At 36.3% G+C, this 19429-nt stretch overlaps 1 protein-coding gene across 7 annotated transcripts in view; it reads right to left on the bottom strand.

The window, feature by feature from the left end:
* Positions 1-10104: 10104 nt before the first annotated feature.
* Positions 10105-19429, bottom strand: part of Lrrcc1 (leucine rich repeat and coiled-coil centrosomal protein 1) — a 28970-nt gene continuing 19645 nt past the window's right edge. For all 7 annotated transcript variants that reach the window (XM_032898713.1, XM_032898714.1, XM_032898711.1 and 4 more), the window contains 7 exons: positions 17684-17869; positions 16641-16815; positions 15670-15833; positions 14663-14871; positions 14430-14567; positions 13723-13858; positions 10105-11100 (listed from right to left, as the gene is read on the bottom strand). In XM_032898713.1, coding sequence (XP_032754604.1) covers positions 10978-11100; positions 13723-13858; positions 14430-14567; positions 14663-14871; positions 15670-15833; positions 16641-16815; positions 17684-17869 — 1131 coding nt within the window. In that variant the 3' untranslated portion in view covers positions 10105-10977. The remainder of the gene's footprint in view (positions 11101-13722; positions 13859-14429; positions 14568-14662; positions 14872-15669; positions 15834-16640; positions 16816-17683; positions 17870-19429) is intronic.

The following is a 19429-nucleotide window of genomic DNA, read 5'->3' on the forward strand; positions in this document are numbered from 1 at the left end:
GAACCTGTACCAGATTGCCCTCCCAACCAGCGATGGAGGAGTGTTTTCATTGCTCCACATCCCACTCCTCCAGCAGGAGCTCTCACTTGTGTTTTTGATCTTAGCCATTTGACAGGTATAAGATGGGATTTCAAAGTTGTTTTGATTGGTATTTCCCTGATGGCAAAGGATGCTGACCATTTCTTTTAAGTGTTTCTTGGCCATTTGAAATTTCCTTGTTGAGCATTCTCTGTTTAGATCTTTACCCTATTTTTAATAGGATTATTTAATTTGTTGATGTCTGTTTTTTGGAGTTCTTTATGTATCTTGGATATTAATTAGCCCTCTGTCAGATGTGGAGTTGGGGAAGATCTTTTCCCATTCTGTAGGTTGCTGGTTTTTGTTTGTTTGATTGTTTTTTTCCTGTTAATGGTGTCCTTTGCCTTATAGAAACTTTTCAGTTTCATGAGGTCCCACTTATTGTTGAGTTTAGTGAATGTGCTATTCGTGTTCTGTTCAGGAAGTTGTCTTCTGTGCCAGTGCTTTCAAGGCTATTCCCCACTTTCTCTTCAAAGAAGATTGTGTCTGGTTTCATGTTGAGGTCTTTGATCCACTCGGACTTGATTTTTGTGCAGGGTAATAGATATGAATCTATTTTTATTCGTCTGCATGTAGACATCCAGATAGACCAGCACCATTTGTTGAAATAGCTTTCTTTTTCCATTGTATATTTCTGGCTTCTTTGTCAAAAATAAGGTTACATAGATGTATGGATTTATTTCTGCATCTTCAATTCCATTAATCAATATGTCTATTTTTATGCCCAGACCATCCAGTTTTTATTACTACTGTTCTGTAATACTGCTTGAAATTGATGATGGCAATGATGATACCTTCTGTATAAGGATTGATACTATCATATGTGAATAGCAATACTTTGACTTCTTCCTTTCCAATTTGAATCCATTTGATCTCCTTTAGTTTTATTATTGCTCTAGCTAGAGCTTCAATTAAAATATTGAATAGATACTGAGAGTGGGCAGCCTTGTCTTGTTCTGGTTTTAGTGGAATTGCTTTGAGTTTCTCTCCATTTAATTTCATGTTAGCTATAGATTTGCTGTAAATTGCCTTTATTATGTTTAGGTTTGTCCTTCATATTCCTGATCTCTCCAAGACTTTTATTATGAAGGGGTGTTGAATTTGTCAAAGTTTCTTTTTAGTGTCTAATGAAATGATCACGTGTTTTTCTTTCACTTTGCTTATTTGGTGGATTACATTGACAGATTTTCATGTGTTGAATGCTTCCTGTGTGTCTAGGACGAAGCCTCCTTGATCATGGTGGATCGATCTTTTTGATGTGTTCATGGATTTTTTTTTCCAAAATAAGGTATTTCTGAATAACAGAGTCCTGCTGTCCTGGACTGACTTTGTAGAACAGGCTAGCCTTACATTCTCAGATATCTGCTTGCCACTGTGAAAGGCATGTACAACCATGATTGGCTTGGATTTTTTACTGTAGCTGTCTTCAGACACACCAAAAGAGGGCATTGGACCCCATTACAGATGGTTGCGAGCCATCATGTGGTCGCTGGCAATAGAACTCAGGGCTTACAGAAGAGCAATCAGTGCTCTTACCCACTAAGCAATCTCTCCAGTCCTGGATTTGTTTCATTTTTTTAAATTGGGTATTTTTACATCAGTCTTCATGAGGAAAATGGTTGTATAATTCATTTTGCTGAGTCCTTGTGTGGGTTAGGTGTCAGGGTGACTATGATCTCATAAAATGAGTTTGGCAATGTTTCTTCTGTTTTTATTTGTGGGATAATTTTAGGAGTATTGGTGTTAGCTTTTTTTGAAACTCTGATAGAATTCTGGGTGAAAATGTTCTGGCCCTGGATCTTTTTTGGTTGGGAGACTTTTAGTGTCACTTCTATTTCCTTGGGGGTTATAGGTCTATTCAAGTTGTTTATCTGATCTTGACTTAACTCTGGTAAGTAGTATCCATTGAGAAAACTGCCCATTTCTTGTAGATTTTCCAATTTTGTGAAATATAGGTTTCTGAAGTAGGACCTAATGATTCTTTGGATTACCTCGGTGTCCATTGTTATGTAACCCTTTCTGTTTTTCATTTGGATATTCATTCTCTGCCTTTAGTTAGGATCAGGGTTGGTCTTTGTTGATTTTCTTAAAGAACAAATTCTATGATTCTTCATAATGTTCTCTTTCTATTTTATTTATTTCAACCCTGTGTTTTATTATTTTCTGCCTTCTACTCTTCCTGGGTGTTTGTTTCTTTTTGTTCTAGAGCTTTCAGGGGTACTGTTGTTAGTATAAGATCTCTTCAATTTCTTTAGGAAGGAAAGTAGTGTTATGAACTTTTCTCTTAGCACAACTTTCTTTTTTTTTTTCTTTGGTTCTTTTTTTTGGAGCTGGGGACCGAACCCAGGGCCTTGCGCTTCCTAGGCAATCGCTCTACCACTGAGCTAAATCCCCAACCCTTAGCACAGCTTTCTTCATGTCCCATGAATACGGGTAGTTGTGCATTCTTTTCCAGTGAATTCTAGCCATAGAGTTGTTCAGTTTCCACTAGTTTGTAGGCTTTCTGTTGTTTCTGTTATTGCTAAAATCCGGCTTTCATTTGTTCTGCTAGGATGAAGGACGTTATTTCAATTTTCTTTTATCTGTTGACGCTTTGTGACCAAGTAGGTGTTCAGTGTTGGAGAACATTCCATGAGGAGTGCATTTGGGCGAAATGTTCTGTTAGGTTCATTTGGTTAGAAACATGTTAAGTCCATTATTTCTATGTTTAATTTATGCATGGCTTTCCTATCCATTAGTGAGAGTGGGGAATTGAGGTCTCCTACTATCAATGTGTGAGCATTGATGTGCGATATAAGCTTTAGTAATGTTTCTTTTACAAATGTAGGTGCTCTTTGCATTTTGGGCATAGATGTTGAGAATTGAAATGGCATCTTGGTAGATTTTTCCTTTGATGAGTATGAAGTGTCCTAATGCATCTCTTTTGATTAACTTTGGCTTGAAGTAAACTTTTTAGATATTAGAACAGCTATACCAGCTCATTCCTTGGGGCCATTACTTGGCATTTTTTTTTCTAATCTTTTACTCTATGGTAGTATCTATCTTTGACGTCGAGGTGTTTCTTATGTGCAGGATGGATTTTGTTTTTGCATCCATTCTGAAATTCTGTGTCTTTTTATTGGGGAATTGAGTCCGTTGTTATTGAAAAATGTCAATGGCCAAAGATTGTTAATTCCTGCTATTTCATTGTAGTTATTGTTGGTGGTTTTGTGTGTATATATGTTTGTATATGTTTTGTTTCTTGAGATTTTAATTAAGGAACATTCTGCTATATATGCTAGGTCAGAAATCGATGTGAAATAAAATTATCATCATTTCTAAGACAATTTTTGTGTGTCTTATTTAGCTCATGTTCCCATACTACATCAGAAACTGGTTACTTAAACTGGAAATATTCTCACAGTTCAGGAAGCTGCAAGTCTAAGATCAAGGCATAGAACTTCCTGAGTTCTGGTTAGGAATCTTTTGCTGGCTTGTGGACAGTAGGTAGAATTTTGCACTTTATCTTTGAGTGGCTAGTGAACAGTTTTGGATTTATTTTCCTACAAAGTTACTAATGCCACCATGAAAACTTCACTCTAATGACATCTCTCATAAAGTATCTCCACATATCAAAAGGAAGGACAGGGTTGGGGATTGGGGGTATAGTGTTCCAAAAGATTAGTTTTGGGGAAGCAACCATACAATTTTACTTTTTTTCTACAATTTTCTGGGTAATTTTGTAAACACATTTTAATATAATAGTCTAGATATCTTAAAAAGGGAAATATGACAATCGACTCTAAAATTTTGATTGGTAATTGTGGTTTTCAGATTAGAATATTCATTTGTTTAAATTTTCTGGGTCTCAAGTATAAATGTATTAACAAGTTAACAAACATTTTAAGTAGCCATCAAAATTTTTTGTTTTGTTGCCTGATATTGAAAATAAAATTACACTATTGTTTTCCTAATTTCAGAGAGAAAACTTATAATTGTAGACTTTTGTCTTTATTCTTTTATTTGTTGTAAAAACATTTCATAGATGTAAAATTTATACACAATACAATTCAGTTTTTATGGGTTTTAATATATAGAGCTGTGCAAATGTCATCAGCATAATCAAACACAGAACAATAAATGTCGGTGCTTAAGTCCAAGCTCTCAGAAGCACATCCGCAACTGAGATGAGAAAATGACTTGGTAGGTGGTGTTTTTCAGTTTCAGTCCTCACGTGCATAGTCACCCTGTGAATAATGAACAGCACAGTGAAAAATAATGATGCTTATTTTTCCCCAAACATTGCTGAAAATGAGATTGATGATGAAAAACCTTTGTAATACTGCAGGACCTTTTTGAAATTTCTGTTCATAATGCAATTTTTAGAAACCAGAATACAAAAAACCTTTAAGATGCTACTACTGGTTACTATTGAATACTGTTCACTTAACAACTATTAAGTGACTAAAAACATGTTTTTAGTTTCAGTCTGATTTTGCTTTCCATGACTTTTTTGGCTATAAAGGAGATAGTTCTCAAAAGAGAATCAATTTGCTACACACTTATGTGTGCCTTTTTGGAGAAAGGTCTCAGAGATCTCAAGTCAGTGTTCAAACCAGTTGGCAAGTTCCAAGTCAGATGTTTGTGCACTTGCCAGTACAGTGGAACTAACCTGAATTTCACTGACCTGCAGAGTAGTATTTTCCATGCCAGCAATCTTTTAATAAATTTAGGTTAATCACATAGATTTGTTTGGACAAATACTGTGACGTGTTATAACTATATAATAGTAATTTTTCATATATTTTAGAAAACGACTGTAATTCAGGACTGGGTTGAGGGACGATTTGCAAGTATTTTGTAATAAAGAGAATAATTTATTAGTTTACAACTTATTGGATTTACAGTCTGTGACATTTGTGGAACATCACATACACCATTCACATATATACAGGATAAATTAAAAATGTGTACTGTGTTATCATAATGTAGTAAATAGTTAAGAAAATAAGTTTTTATTTGATGATGGCAGTACACCAGTGCTTCCTCCTTCTCTTCCTCCTCCTCTTCTTTTTGCCACTCCCACATCTGCAGGGGAAGAAGTTCTGAGAATTGAGGATTGAACCTATGGCCTGTGAAAATGCCCTAACATTGAGGCATGTCCTCAAGCATAACTGAGTGAATTTTAAATAATCTTATTTCGTGATAATAGATAATATCAAAGTTCAACTGTCAGCTCTCCCTTGAGCTAATGGTCCATCAAAAGCTTCTATATCACAACTCTTCACTGTCACATTTCTAAATTTAAATTTTCCCATTTTTTCTTCAAATGCTCGCAGCATACATTTATCTTCTGCATTTTCTAGGTTAAAAGATGTTTCAAGGATAGTTAATCCTCTTATAATAGATGCCCCTGCTCATAGCACTCGTGGCATAGCAATCTGACAGATAATGCAAGGGCCTTTTGAAAGTTATATCCAGTAATTACAAACAGAAGGTACAGACTGTATTTAAACAGAATGTGCAGCAGAATGATTTTTAGTTTTATACTCTTTTTGCCTTTCAAAGATAATAACAAAAACAACATATATAGTATACGATTAAATATTTTTGCTCTGGAAGAGTGGAATTGAGAATATTTTCCATTTTGACATTAATTTTTTTAAGTCGCATTCATAGCAATGGTTTTCATCAAGATATCCTCATCTGTATGTGTCACTATTCTGTTTTCACTTATCCTCTCCACTGGTTTTCCTTGTGCCCTCCCCTTCTATAGCTGTTTCTTCCCCATAGTCCTTCTGCTTTATTATATGCATTCCATTACTTTAACTCCTACCCCCTTAAAGTCTCTTCTTTATTACCCTCATCTTGATCATGACTTACAAAAATATACATGCATGTACATATGTGCATGTGTGCACAGTTTTAAATTAAGTTCTGCATATGAGAAGAAATGTATTTTTCTTCGAATCTGCTTATTTTGCTAATTACATCTATTTCCCTACAGCTGTGATTTTTCTTTCTTTACATGTACATAAAATTCCACTGTGTTTATGTACTACATTTTCTTTATCCTTTCATCTACGGATAGATTTCACAGTTGTAATCACTAATACTGAAAATCACCTGTATGGTATGTTCACTCTTCTTAAAAGGCGGGAAATATCCATAGGAGGGGATATGGAAGCAAAGTTTAGAGCAGCGACTCAAGGATGGCCTGATCCTGCACCACATGTGGCATGCATATATATATATATATATATATATATATATATATATATATATATACACACACACACACACACACACACACACACACACACACACACACACACAGCCACCAAAACTAGATAAGATTGATGAAGCTAAAATGCATGCTGAAAGGGACTGGATATAGATCTCTCCTGAGAGACACATCCAGAGCATGTCCAATTCAGAGGTCAATGCTAGCAGCAAACCACCGAACTGAGAATAAGATCCCCTTGGGAGGAATTAGAGGAAGTATTGAAAGAATTGAAGGAGCTTGCAACCCATAAAAACAACAATGCCAACCAACCAGCTTCCAGGGACTAAACCACTACCCAAAGACTATACATGGACTGACCCAGGGCTCCAACTGCATATGTAGCAGAGAATAGCCTAGAAAGGGCACCAGTGGAAGGGGAAGCCCTTGGTCCAGTGCAGGGGAATATGGAGGGGGGGCATTAAGGGGGATTGTAGGGGGAATACCATATGGGAGAGGGGAAGGGGAGGGGAAGGAATGGAGGCTTATGGACAGGAAACTGGGAAGGGGAATAACATTTGAAATCTAAGTAAAGAAATATATCTTAAAAAAAAAAAAAAGAGTCCTTTGGGTATATATCCAGGAGTGTACAGCTGTGTTCTATAGCAGGCACCTCCATGCTTGATTTCCAAAGTACTTGCATGAATCTTGATAAAGATTCCTCTTCCCAACATCCTTCTCTTTTCCACATCCTCACCAGCAGTTTCTCTCATTTCCTTCTGTTCTTGTTTTTCTCTTTCTTTCCTCCCTTCTTTTTTAATTTTTTGCTTGTTTTTGTTTTTTGAGACAGGGGTTCCCTGTGTAGCCCTGGCTTTTGCTTTGTAGATGAGGCTGGCCTCAAGCTCAGAGATCTGCTTGCCTTTGTTGGAGTTAAAGATGTGGACCAACACTGACTGGCCACCATTTATTTTATGGAGGATGGCATTCTGATAGGGGGGTGAGGACTACCAAAGCAGTTTTAATTTGTATTTCCTTGATGGTGAAGACGTTGAATGCATTTTCAGGTATATATTGATCATTTAACCTATTTATGGTTAAACGATTTGAATTTTGGGGGGCTAAATTTTCAACACTCTTCATATACCTTCTTTCAATTTCATCCCCTGCTTGATATGTAGCTGGTGAAGCTTCTGTTTTCCCATTAAGTTGTCTTCTCACACCCTCAGTTATTTCTTTGGCTGTTCAGAAGCTTCTTAATTTCATGCCAATTCTTATTTGTTAGTAAATCTTAGTTATTTCTTGTGCTATTGGAGTCTTTCGGAAAATGCTTGCCTATATTTATAGTTTGAGATGCGTTAGATATAATTTCTTCTGCAAGTTTCAATGCTGCAGATCTTAAATTAAGGTCTTGATCCATTTTTGCATTGATTTTTGTGGAAGGTAGTTGATATTGACCTATTTTTATCTGTATTTATAAGCCCAATTTCCTCAGCATCATTTGTTAAAGGGGTTGTTGCTTCTCTGATGCTTATTTCCAAGAGCTTTATCAGATAGCCAGTGGCTACAGCTGTGGATTTACTTCTGAGTCCTCTGGCCTGTTCCTTAGGTCTACTGTTTATTTTTATGGCAATGTTACTAGGCTTTATTATGGAAGTGGAAATAAAGTATTTTTCATTTTGCATTGTTTGAGAAAAGGACTGCTTTACCTAGTCAGAGCCTTTTGTGCTGCCATATCAGTTTTATATCAATTTTAGAACTGTTTCTAGTTCTGTAAAGAATGTCATTGGGGGGGGGTTGCATTGAGTTCATATACTACTTTTGATAGTATATTTTCATAGTATTAGTTCTTCCAATCCTTGAAATTATTCTGATCTTCTTGTGTCTTCAATTCTTTCATATCTTAGTTTTAATGGTATAGGTATTTCACTCGAGTCACCTTTGTTCTTTCTTTCCTTCTTCCACACCCCCTCTCTCTACTGAGTCACCTTTCTTTCACTCTGTCTCCCTTCCTTTTGCTCCTTCTCTATTGTGGCACTGAAGTTTTAAAAATTGTATTATATTTGTGTGTTGACACATGTGCATTTATGTGGAGGTCAGGGGACAATTTGTGGGAGTTAATTTTCTTCCACTATGTGAGCCCAGGGATCAAACGCAGATACTCAAGTTTAGCAGCAAGTGCCTCTACTAGCTGACCATTTCACCAGCTCACCAATGAGAATTCTAATCTTCACCTTCACTATGTAAGTACTTATAATTTGATAAGTGAAACCTGAAATCATATTTATGCATAAACAATGCATATTAAAATATAAGAAATATAAGTTTGTTATAACAAAACGAATTCAACAAGAATACAATGGAAGGGCTGGAGAGATGGAGGGTAAGAGCACTGGGTGCTCTTCTAGACGCCCTGGGTTCAGTTTCTACCACCCACATGGCGGCTTAGAACCATTTGGAATTCTGAGTCCAGGGTTATCTACTATCATTTTCTGGTCTCCACGGGTATCAGGCATACACTTGGTGCATAGACATATATGCAGGCTAAACATTCATATACAAAAAATAAGATAATAAAATAGTATATATTGGGAACTTAACTCGAGAAAGTCTATTCTTATGGATAAAATGGAAAACCAGATTGTGGTCCCTTACTGAAGCTGATGCCATTGAAACCCATGTCTTGTCCCTAACAGTGTGGGTAATGGGGAGCAGAACGGAAGATAATTAGGACTACCTTATCATTCCCACTCTTCCACATCTGCTTCTAGCATAGTATGCCCTTAAATGGTAAACAAGATGAGTTATCCATAGTTATAGTTTGGCAACTAAACCGTTACCAGTGTTGGCAACTCTACTGTCTCTCTACTACATGTATGTTTCTCTATTATTTGTCACAGAAATGTTTAAATGGCATGTAATACTACTAACCTACAGATATTTGTCATTAGCCACAAGAGTGATATATAAAACAGTACTAGAGTTAGGAGCACTGCTCTGTATTCCCGACACCTTGACAAAGAAGAGTTAGGCTGTTATCCTTGAAAACATTCAGGATCCTGCCCCATGCACAAGTGTATTGGGAATCCAATGGACAACAGTAGATAAGTTATCTAGTTATTACTCAAAGTACTCAACTAGCCCTCTGAATCTACCATCAGTTCAGGAGAAGTTCAATGGTCTTGAAGAGGGAACCTTGGCTTTGGGAATTTGGTTAGTTTTATGAATAACATCTAAGTTGGGATGTAAGTATGTATTAGAACCCAAATTCAGATCATAGTGTGTAAGTTCAAAGATCATTAAGTTTATGTGCTTTTAAGTCAAGAATTTAGATCTGAAGGTAAGTTGCTGGATACAGTATTCTTGGAGAATCCTTTAGATTCCTAAAACTGAATGATTTCTAAAACTGGTATTTCAGTGACTATATGGATTATCTGATTCCTCCTGCTCCCACTAAAAATGAAAAAAAAAAACCACAAAAACAAAAATACACACAACACACACACACCCCAATCCAATCATACCATAATCTGTTCTCCTACTGTGAACTTCAGCATTCTATTCCTCCATCTCACAGATAGGGGGGCCAGTATGTCAACAAGCAGAAATGGAATACCGAGTGCACATGCGGTAATAATTAAGCAAGGTTCATGGACTGTTTGCCTCTATAGACAACACCAAAGGTTCCACAGCCTTCCTGAAACGTCCCCTATATTACAGCATCTGTGCTGACAAATCTGTGCCAACCCAATTCCATGCTTACCATCAGACAGCAAACTTATGGATGGATAAAACTGGAAGTGTCAGGCAAGAATTACACTGTCAGCTACCATTTGACTAAGTATATTTATTGCTCAGCTACAATAACACCATAAGACCTTCTCTTCAGGAATATTTAAAGATTATTTGGGTTCTATTTACTTTTTAAAATTTAGCTTATTAATGATATTAGTTTTCGAATGTGTTATATTTTCTTCCTCTCAGCATCGGCACAGGGGTAAGGACACATATTTACCAACAAAAGTGGTGACGACAGTGAATTAGCAACATGAGACTAGATAGGAAGTGAAATGAGTGTTTCCAGTTGCAGAGTCAAAAGTCTCTTCATTCAGTGAGTGGAGGTGTGAATGAGGGTGGTTATGCTGTGCTCTTCTAGAACACAACATTTATAAAACTATAAATGTCACTTTTAATGAACAAATGGCACCAGAAAAGAGGAAACTGAGTCATGTGGAGATAGCTAAATCTTTCTGAATGAGAACACATTTTTGTTTATCCTGTAGACTTGCAATATTGTTTTGCTTACATCTTACAGACACTTTAGAAGAAGGGAGTTGCATTTACTAAAGGATAACCTGTAAATACAAGTAGTTCTGCATTAGCACAACTCAACAATGATTATTTTCGTATCTTTCCTATAGTCAAATTGTAACATTCCTTTACAAGTCTGTAAGTGAGTAGTTATCAACAAGGTACAGCTCAGAGACAAGAAAAGTGCTTTAAGTCTAGTTATTATGATAGGTCCATCTAATAAACATAATTGATAATGCTTTATTATAAAAACCCCACAAATACAATATTTCATCAAGTCTCTTAAAATATATTCATAATGAAATGTGTAGAAAGAGACATAGCAGATACTACTGTTACAATATTTAATCATTTTTACAATAGGTCTGTTGGTCCATTTCAACTAAACATCACATTTCTTTCTGTATGTCACTTATAGCACAAGCAAGTTGCTTAATTTTTTCCTCCATCAATTTTTTGTTCTTGCATGTTTCTTCCAGAAGTCCTCGCATTTCGTCTTCAATCTGTTGAACCTAAACCAATGTATACATTTTACATTTTAATTTTCTAAAAATATTTTTAGGTGCATTTTGAAAAGTCAACGATGTACTTTTTGTACTCTATAATTTGTGATTCATTAAATGAAGTTAGTAAGATGCAACTTTTTTCAAATGATAAAATGGAAATCTATATAAAGTACTTTCACGTGTATAACCTATTTAGTCCTCATAAGATTCTCTTGCAAAGGCTAACGCAATGTATTTTGACTGCATTTTGAGTTTAGAAAATGTGAAATTCCTATTTTACAGAGAACAGAAACCTAGTTTTCTGATTCCATTATCCCATTGTCCTGAGCAGCCTGTCAATGCTGAGTTTAACTTAAAACACCCACACCTTAAAGACTTGCAACTCCCACAACTTCCTCCCAAAGCAGTCTTTTCATTGTGGTCCCTCCAGCATTTCTGAAAGTTCTGGTGGGGTTTTCTCTTTGAGATAAAATTTTACCATTCATTCTTAGCCCAGAGTCCCCTAAGATCTGTGTATTGCATACTACAGACCTTTGCTTGAAACTTTCTTCTATTTACCTCAACATGTCTGACAGATATAGCTACTGTGACAATCTTTTTCTGTTACTACATTCCCTTAATACAGAACTCCTATTTTCCCTTAGAAAATGACTTTTCTTAATTTATTATTTTTTTTTAGATTTTATTACTTTATGTGTAAGAGTGTTTTGCCTGCATATACGCTTATTTGCCAAAAGCATGCTTAGGACCCACGGAGGTCAGAAAGGGCATTGGATCTCTTGAGACTAGAGTTAAAGACGGTTGTGATCTGCCATATGGGTGCTGGCGATAGAACCTGGGTCCTCTTCAAGAGTAACTAGTGCTCTTATAGGCAGAACTAATTCTCCAGTCCCAACTTCTCCTAATTTAAATTACTACCTATCTGTGATGCCTCAGGATCTGTATACTTTATGCCTGATTATTATTTTAAAGCTCTGGTTCTACTTTTTTTTTTTAAATTTAAAGTGATTTTATTGTTTAAGTATAGAAGGCAAATTTATGCCATCAGAGCAGAGGCTGAGGAAGACTCATATTTCCAGTTGGATGGAAAGACCCACTTAAGCTTATAATAAGGAGCCAATCGGTGAATCCGGCTCTATGAGAATCAGGTAGAATTTAGCATCCATGTCCTTTCTGTTCATCTCAGAGGCTTGGGAACAGCAACTGCTTTCTTAGTTAAATGTAGAGATCTTCAGGACAATCAGGAGCAAGGTCTTTGGACTTAAGAATTCTCAAGAACTTATTACATCATGAAACAGACTTGTGCAGCACCAGGGAGTCTCTCAGGATCATCCTGAAAAGAAAGGCTTGTAACTTCTAATACAACACAAACTTGAACATGTGCTAAACCTCAGGTAGTAAGACTCTAATAAGTTTCCTGTCTGTCAAAAACAATATAAGAAAGCATTTCTTTTAACTCTTTACCAAGTCATGTTGGTCGTAGGTCCAACATTATATTCAATACTTTCAGCCGAAAGCCCAATTCCTGCTTTGTTTGGTATTGTCCACAGTATCCTTGTATCATGTTAAATAAAATACTAGAAATCACCACTGACTGCAAGTGAAGTAACTTGGCCATTATGGTCCTAACAGTTGATTATATAACACTGCTCTCTTTCCTTGTAGAGTCCTAAGGGTAACTCTACCTTAAGCATATTCTGATGAAGACTTTTCCTCTGTATCTAAACTTTCTTATGTGTTAGTATTGTCTATATGCACGTTTGTGAATGTGTGTGGAGGCCAGAATATAGCACTGGAACCTTCAGACCTAGTTATAGGTATTTACAGATTGCAGCAACCTGGCTTGTTACATGGGTGCTAGGATCTAAACGCTGGGCCTTATTAAGAGCTCGGTGCTCATAACAGCTGAGCCATCTTTTTAGTCCCTCCTCTCCCCTTTTTTTTGGAGACAGGTCTTTCTGTCTAGCCCAGTCTGGCATAAATATTTGATCTTCCTGCCTAACCTTGAGTACTGATATTACAGAATAAGCAAGCACTGTGTGCTTTTGATTCTTATATGCTTTTTGCTTGCTTATTTCTGAATCTTACATACCTTTTGTTTGCTTTTCATTAGCATTTGAAAATTGATGGAAAGTTCATAAGTATCTTTGAGTCTAGTGGATTGCAGAATATTTGTGTGATTGTTAAAATACCTTGATCTGATCCATTATCTTCATGAGGTTAAAGCCCATGATGTTTGTCTTAGAAGCACTAGAAACTCATTCTTATTAAGATGACAAACCTCTTTGGCTTAAACCCTAATGAACAGGGAAGTGATCACCAAGAACTTTCTCAAGGCAATGATAAATTGCACTGCCATTTTCCCCTTGCCTGTGACCAAAGGGATGTTCACGGGAGACTGCTAAAATCGTAGACTGGTGCAAGCAGGGATTTAACCTACTACTTAATCAGCTCCCTGGAGTTATTACCTGCTAATGCCTGAAATGTTGCCTAAATTCATAACTTTGGCAGTATGTTCTTTAAAGTTTATGTCACCAAAATGTTCACCCTTTCCACTTTTACTTTTCAAAAATCTAATTCATTTAACCATAATAATTTAATATTAGAATAAATCTTAGCTTACTGTACCTTTAAATTTGCACACTCAATATATTTCTGCTTCTCGTTTGCTAGTTGTGTTATTTCAGTTTGATGTGCTTCAACAATTGCATCAACTTGTCTTTTAAAGGCATCATCCATGTTCTGAAGCTTTTCTACTGCATCCCTTTAAAAGAGAGAGAGAGAGAGAGAGAGAGAGAGAGAGAGAGAGAGAGAGAGAGAGAGAGAAAATAACCCCTCTGCATATGGGTTCACAGAGAGATTAAGAGGGCTTTCTAGTGAGAAGCTGTCTGCAGGCTCTGTTACTAATACCACTCTGCCTCTTGAAACTAGTCATTAAACTGTACTACCTATGTTTTATAGGAATTCAATTTTATAAATTATTTTAGAATAGATTTGTATATTAAAAGGTAAATCTTTATTTTCTATTGAGTATTTTCTAAATAAAATCAAAATGGCAGTTAGTACACCTTTTCTTTGATGTTTTAAAAAAATCATATAGTAATTCCTATGTTTCAGGAATTACTAGTCTATAAGAAGAAATACATATATATTCATATCTAATTAGTATAGGGGAACTCTTTCTTATTTTAGGGGTGGAATGAAAATAACTTTCTTAGAAAATTATGTCCTCCATATCTTGGGCATCTTCCTTCTATACATGTATTTCACCCATTCCAATGTAGTCTGTGTGTTTAAAGGGACCCCACATCCACCCTTCATAACTTAAGGTTTACTTTTGTAGCTCAAGGCTTCTGTCTCTCTCTGCTCTCAGTTTCTTTTCCTTGTTTTCAAATTTTTCTTTTACTTCTTTTACTTGTGTTTCAAGATTAGAGAGTAGTTCTCCTTTGTCATGCCATTTCTTATTTAGTGTGCTAGAAAGACAAGAATTAACAAGAAATAACATTAAGTGAGGAACATGGGATCATTCATCTAAACCTTTTCCTCACTGGCAAGTACTATATAATACCTGTAAGCTTTTCTGATTTCTTCAAGTTCTAATTCCTTTGCCTTCAACTGTTGCTTTAGTTTTTCCTTTCTTTCATTATGTCTCTCCAGTTTCTCAACTATAGAATCTAGTTGTGAAGTCTTTTCATTAAGTTGCTCTTGAGAACATTTTTCTATGATGGTGATTTGTTCTTGTAGCATTTTGATTTGCCCATCTTTTTCTTGTAAACCCTTAAAAAAAACAGTAATTTATTTTAGATGTTCATATCAGTATGAGTTAAGATCTAAAAGGATATGGACCATAAAAATATTCTCCTGAGAGGATCTGCCAGATCCTGACCAATACAGAGTGGATGCTTGAATCCAACCATTGAACTGATCACAGGGACCCCCAATTCAGGAGTTAGGGGAAGGACTGAAGGAGCTGAAGAGGCTTTATCTGGCATCACTGGGAGGGGCGGCCCTTGGTCCTGTAAAGGCTTGATGGTCCAGGTAGAGGAATGCTAGTGTGGTAAGGAGGAATGGGTGGGAGAATATCACCATCATAGAAGCAGGGTAAGTGGGGATGGGATGGGGATTTGCAGAGGGGAAACCAGGAAAGGGATAGCATTTGAAATGTATATAAATAAAATATCCAATTTATAAAAATTAAATTTTCTTGTGATTTCTAATCTTTTTGATGACTCTTATTTTGCTATTTCCCAGGTGATAATAATAAGGCAAGCCTGGTACCACATGCCCTTAGTCCCAGCACTCAAGGCAGTGGCAGGCAGATCTCTGTGAGTTTGAGGCTCCTACCAGCCAGGAATACATAGACCTGCCTCAAAAAGCAGTAACAAGCAAAAAGTCAAAGTAAAATTCAAGTTTATCAGTATCAGATATTAAGAGCAAGGCTGAGAAACCATAAAAGGATATAAGTATGATATTCCCTTTTCTTTACAATCTACAACAGTTGAAGATTGCAAAGATAAATTACTATTTTCCAAACATGCTCAAAGGTCTTTTCCCCAAGGAACATGCTAGGCTTACATCTTTTAGTTTCCGGATGGTTTCAGTTTGATCCTCGATGATCTTGCACTTTATTCTCAAGGCATCACAGTCACTTTCATGGGTTTTTCTCAGAGATTCATTTTCTCTGCATAAACTTTCTATTTGAGCTTCTAGTTTCCCACGACTCTGGGATAGTGATGTGCCTAAGAAACAATTACCAGTTAGAAACTTAATATACCTTGGGGATTTTTGTACTTATACTACGCCACCTAATAAGGCGAAAATCAAACAAGCAAGCAAAAAAACTGATGTAAAGCCTACAATATACAATAATGCAAATCAACAGGATAAAGTCTTTTAAACATTTGAGCTATTAAAACCTCTATTTAGGTAAAATGAAGCAAACACAATCACAGTAAAAATTACTATGAAATAAATAAGCATGCCTTATTTTGACCACTAACTATTCATAACTTTAAGCTTTCTGTTAGAGTCAAGACATAGTAATAATTATTTTTTGCTATGTAGCAGTTGGAAAAAAGACTAAGGGTTTAACTGAAATCTACAGTGATTTTCATTCACGTACAACTTTACTTCTATCCATGCAAAATATGGAAAATGTGACAAACATGAATTACTCATCTTAGATCTTTTAGTATTAATATAAAGAACAGTATCACCACAGTATCCCATGATGTTTTTATGTATTAGTGAAAAATAAATTTAAAAAGGTTCCTCAGCTACTCTTGAGTGACTTCTTTAAGCTGCCAGAGCAGCTGCACCGAGAGGCGTCTCTATGTCTGGCCACTTAAACACCTTAATTACTGAAATGCCTTACTTCCCGAGAGGCTTGTGCTCCTGTTTGGCGGGTAAATGCCTACTTATCCTGCGAGACAACACACTCCTTTTTAACTTAGCACTGGGAGGCAGTGAAGCATCCTTTCCTCTCACACCCAGATAATACTGCTTGTAATAATGGCTATTTTCCACTGAAATACTGAGACTCTTACCCTGGTATGCCAGTTCGTGTCCCCATACTTTTCTCTCGGTCCTTAAGCCATAAATCAGCGACTCTTTGGCTGCCAGCTCAGAAATGAGCTGGGTTTTCTCATGTTTGAGAAGTTCTATTTGAATGCTCTTTTGCTTGTCATCTTCAATCAAAATTTCAAGAGTGTTGATTTGATTCTGTATATAGCCAAAACACAAATTATTTCACTTAGTTATAAAGATTAAAATTATACACACTATAAATTATTAAAGTAGGTCTTTCTTTTGTGTATCTTATGAAAAAATGCTCTTTAAGCAATTAAAAAGTAAAGACTACCAAATTTTATACCAAAAGTTTTAAGGTATATGCTATTAAAAAAATGCTAACATTTAAAAGGCTACTTTTTAAACATTGAGTTTTATTCCATAATTGTAAGAGAAAAACTCAATCTGTACTTGTCAAAATTTCTCATGAAATATTTAAGTCAACAATCTTTAATTTATTTTCCAGAAGTTGAGTTCTTCGGTGAAGTAGCACATATTAAGAGATAATTTAAAAGTTACTATGGTAAGTGTATCTGAAAATATCATTACCACCATCCAGTTAATACTAGTAATACACATAGTGTCTCTCAAAGTTCAGCACCTTTTCAGTATCACTTTTCCAATTTCTGTCACACCATTGTACAACCGGTGACAACTATATAGAATAAATTTACAAAGGCATATATTTACATATTTTTCTTTATTTTTGAGACAGAGTCTCACTATGTAGACCTGGTCGGTCTAGAACTTGAAATGTAGACTACAATGGATTCAAATCCAGAGATCCATCTGCCTGCCTCTGCCTCCCAAGAGCTGGGGCTGAAGGGGTATGCCATCATCATTTTTCATGACAGCAGTCTCATCTATGAAGTCATGGATCTCATCAGGTATACTTTCATTATGAACACTAGCTGTATGAATAACACAATCTCAGAGTTACTCCTGAGTACTTCCTAAAAGTCACTGCTCACACGTGAGATGATGTGAAAGCCCCAAGGGAAAGCACACTGCAGATTCCTGCCTGTAAATTTGCTGCTGCTTCCTGCTTCAATTTGCAGACTTCTGAGAGTTTTGTCTTTTGTTCCTTCACCATAGAGGTCAGATCTTTAATTAAAGAGGAAGACTCATTTTCTTTACGTTGAGCCCAAATAAGAGCATGTTTACTCTTCGCTAATTCAGTTGCGACATCTTCAAAGCCATCTTGAACCTGTATTTCAAAAAACATTATAAACAGAAGCTTTTCAAATAGAAAATACTTGCTTCTAGAAATAGTTACATTTTTCATCTTAAAACCTTTAGGGTTTAGTAAAACAAAACTCAGAGGTATCATGTTTCAATGTACTTAATATCCAGGAGATAAAATATAGACCTAGGGAATTTGCTACTCATTTGTCTAGTTACTCAGGAAATTACCTACTGAAAGTAAGAACCATGACACCTATTCACTGAGAACTGCTGTACATCAGCCAGTGTTCGGTACTACAATGATCAGTGGACAAAAGAGACTATCTTGTCTTTAGTAGGTAGGGACTAACAATCTAGCAATAGGAACAAACCATGCACCGTGAAACTGTACAGAAAGCACATGCCTTTACTGAGGAAAGCTTAGAGGGATGCACAGTATTGTAAGGGGAATGTTTAATTTTAAAGAACATTATTATCAAGAGGTTAACAGGGAATAAAAGGCTGTAAGGATGTAGGGAAGGTTTTCCAGGCATAGTGCTTTGAATATCAGCATAAGGCGTGGGCAACGTTAGAGTGGCAGGAGTGGGGAGATGACGGAGCAGGAAATCAGAGAGAATACAAAGAGTTTTGATTATCATTCTGAACAGAGGTATTTGAGGAGTGGCATAACAGCTAACTTACAAATTCTAACACAAAGGTGGTAGGAAAGAAGGTTATTTTAAAAATATAATTATTATAAGCAGCTCTTAATGTTATGGAATACCAGAAAAAAAAGGGTCAACAAGAATCAGAAAAAGAGGAGGATTAATTTTTCACACAAGCACTTAGAAAGCTGGGAATAGCATTAATAGAGATGAAAAGACAATTTCAGTTCAAGGGAAATGCTAACTAGTACATGGCCAAAGATTTAACCCACCTATTAAAAACAATGACATTCTGAAATCTCCAGGTAAATGGATGAACTAGAAAAGGTCATCCCGAGTTGGGGAAACTCAGAACCACAAAGACAAACATGGTATTAACTTTTAAGTGTACATTAGCCATAAAGTACAGGATAACCACACTACAATTCACAGAACCCTAAAAGCTAAGTAGCAAGGAGGATATAAGAAGGACACTTGAATCTCACTAAGAAGGGGAAACAGAATAAGACATAGAACTGGGTAGTGGAGGACAAAAGTACTGGGAGAGACAACTTGAACTGGTGGTGGTAGGGGAACCCTAGGATAAACTAGAAACCTAGAACAATGGAAACTCCCAGGAATCTATGAGGTGACCCTAGCTAAGATGCCTAGCAGCGGGGGATATAGAAACAGCTATCTCTGGTAACCAGAAAAGACTTCCAATAGAGAGACTGGAATATCAATCCACCCACAATTTGTTACCCTACAAGATGTACAGGGATAAAGACAGTATAGAAATTGAGGAAATGGCCGCCTTAAGCTGATTCAGCTTGAGACCCATGCCATGAGAGAATCCTACCCCTGACACTGTTAATGATACTCTTCTATATTTGCGGACAGGAGCCTAGCATAACTGTTATCAGAGAGGCTCCACCCAGCAGTTGATGGAAACAGCTGCA

Source organism: Rattus rattus, chromosome 3, assembly GCF_011064425.1.
Source record: "Rattus rattus isolate New Zealand chromosome 3, Rrattus_CSIRO_v1, whole genome shotgun sequence".
NCBI classification, from domain to species: domain Eukaryota; kingdom Metazoa; phylum Chordata; class Mammalia; order Rodentia; family Muridae; genus Rattus; species Rattus rattus.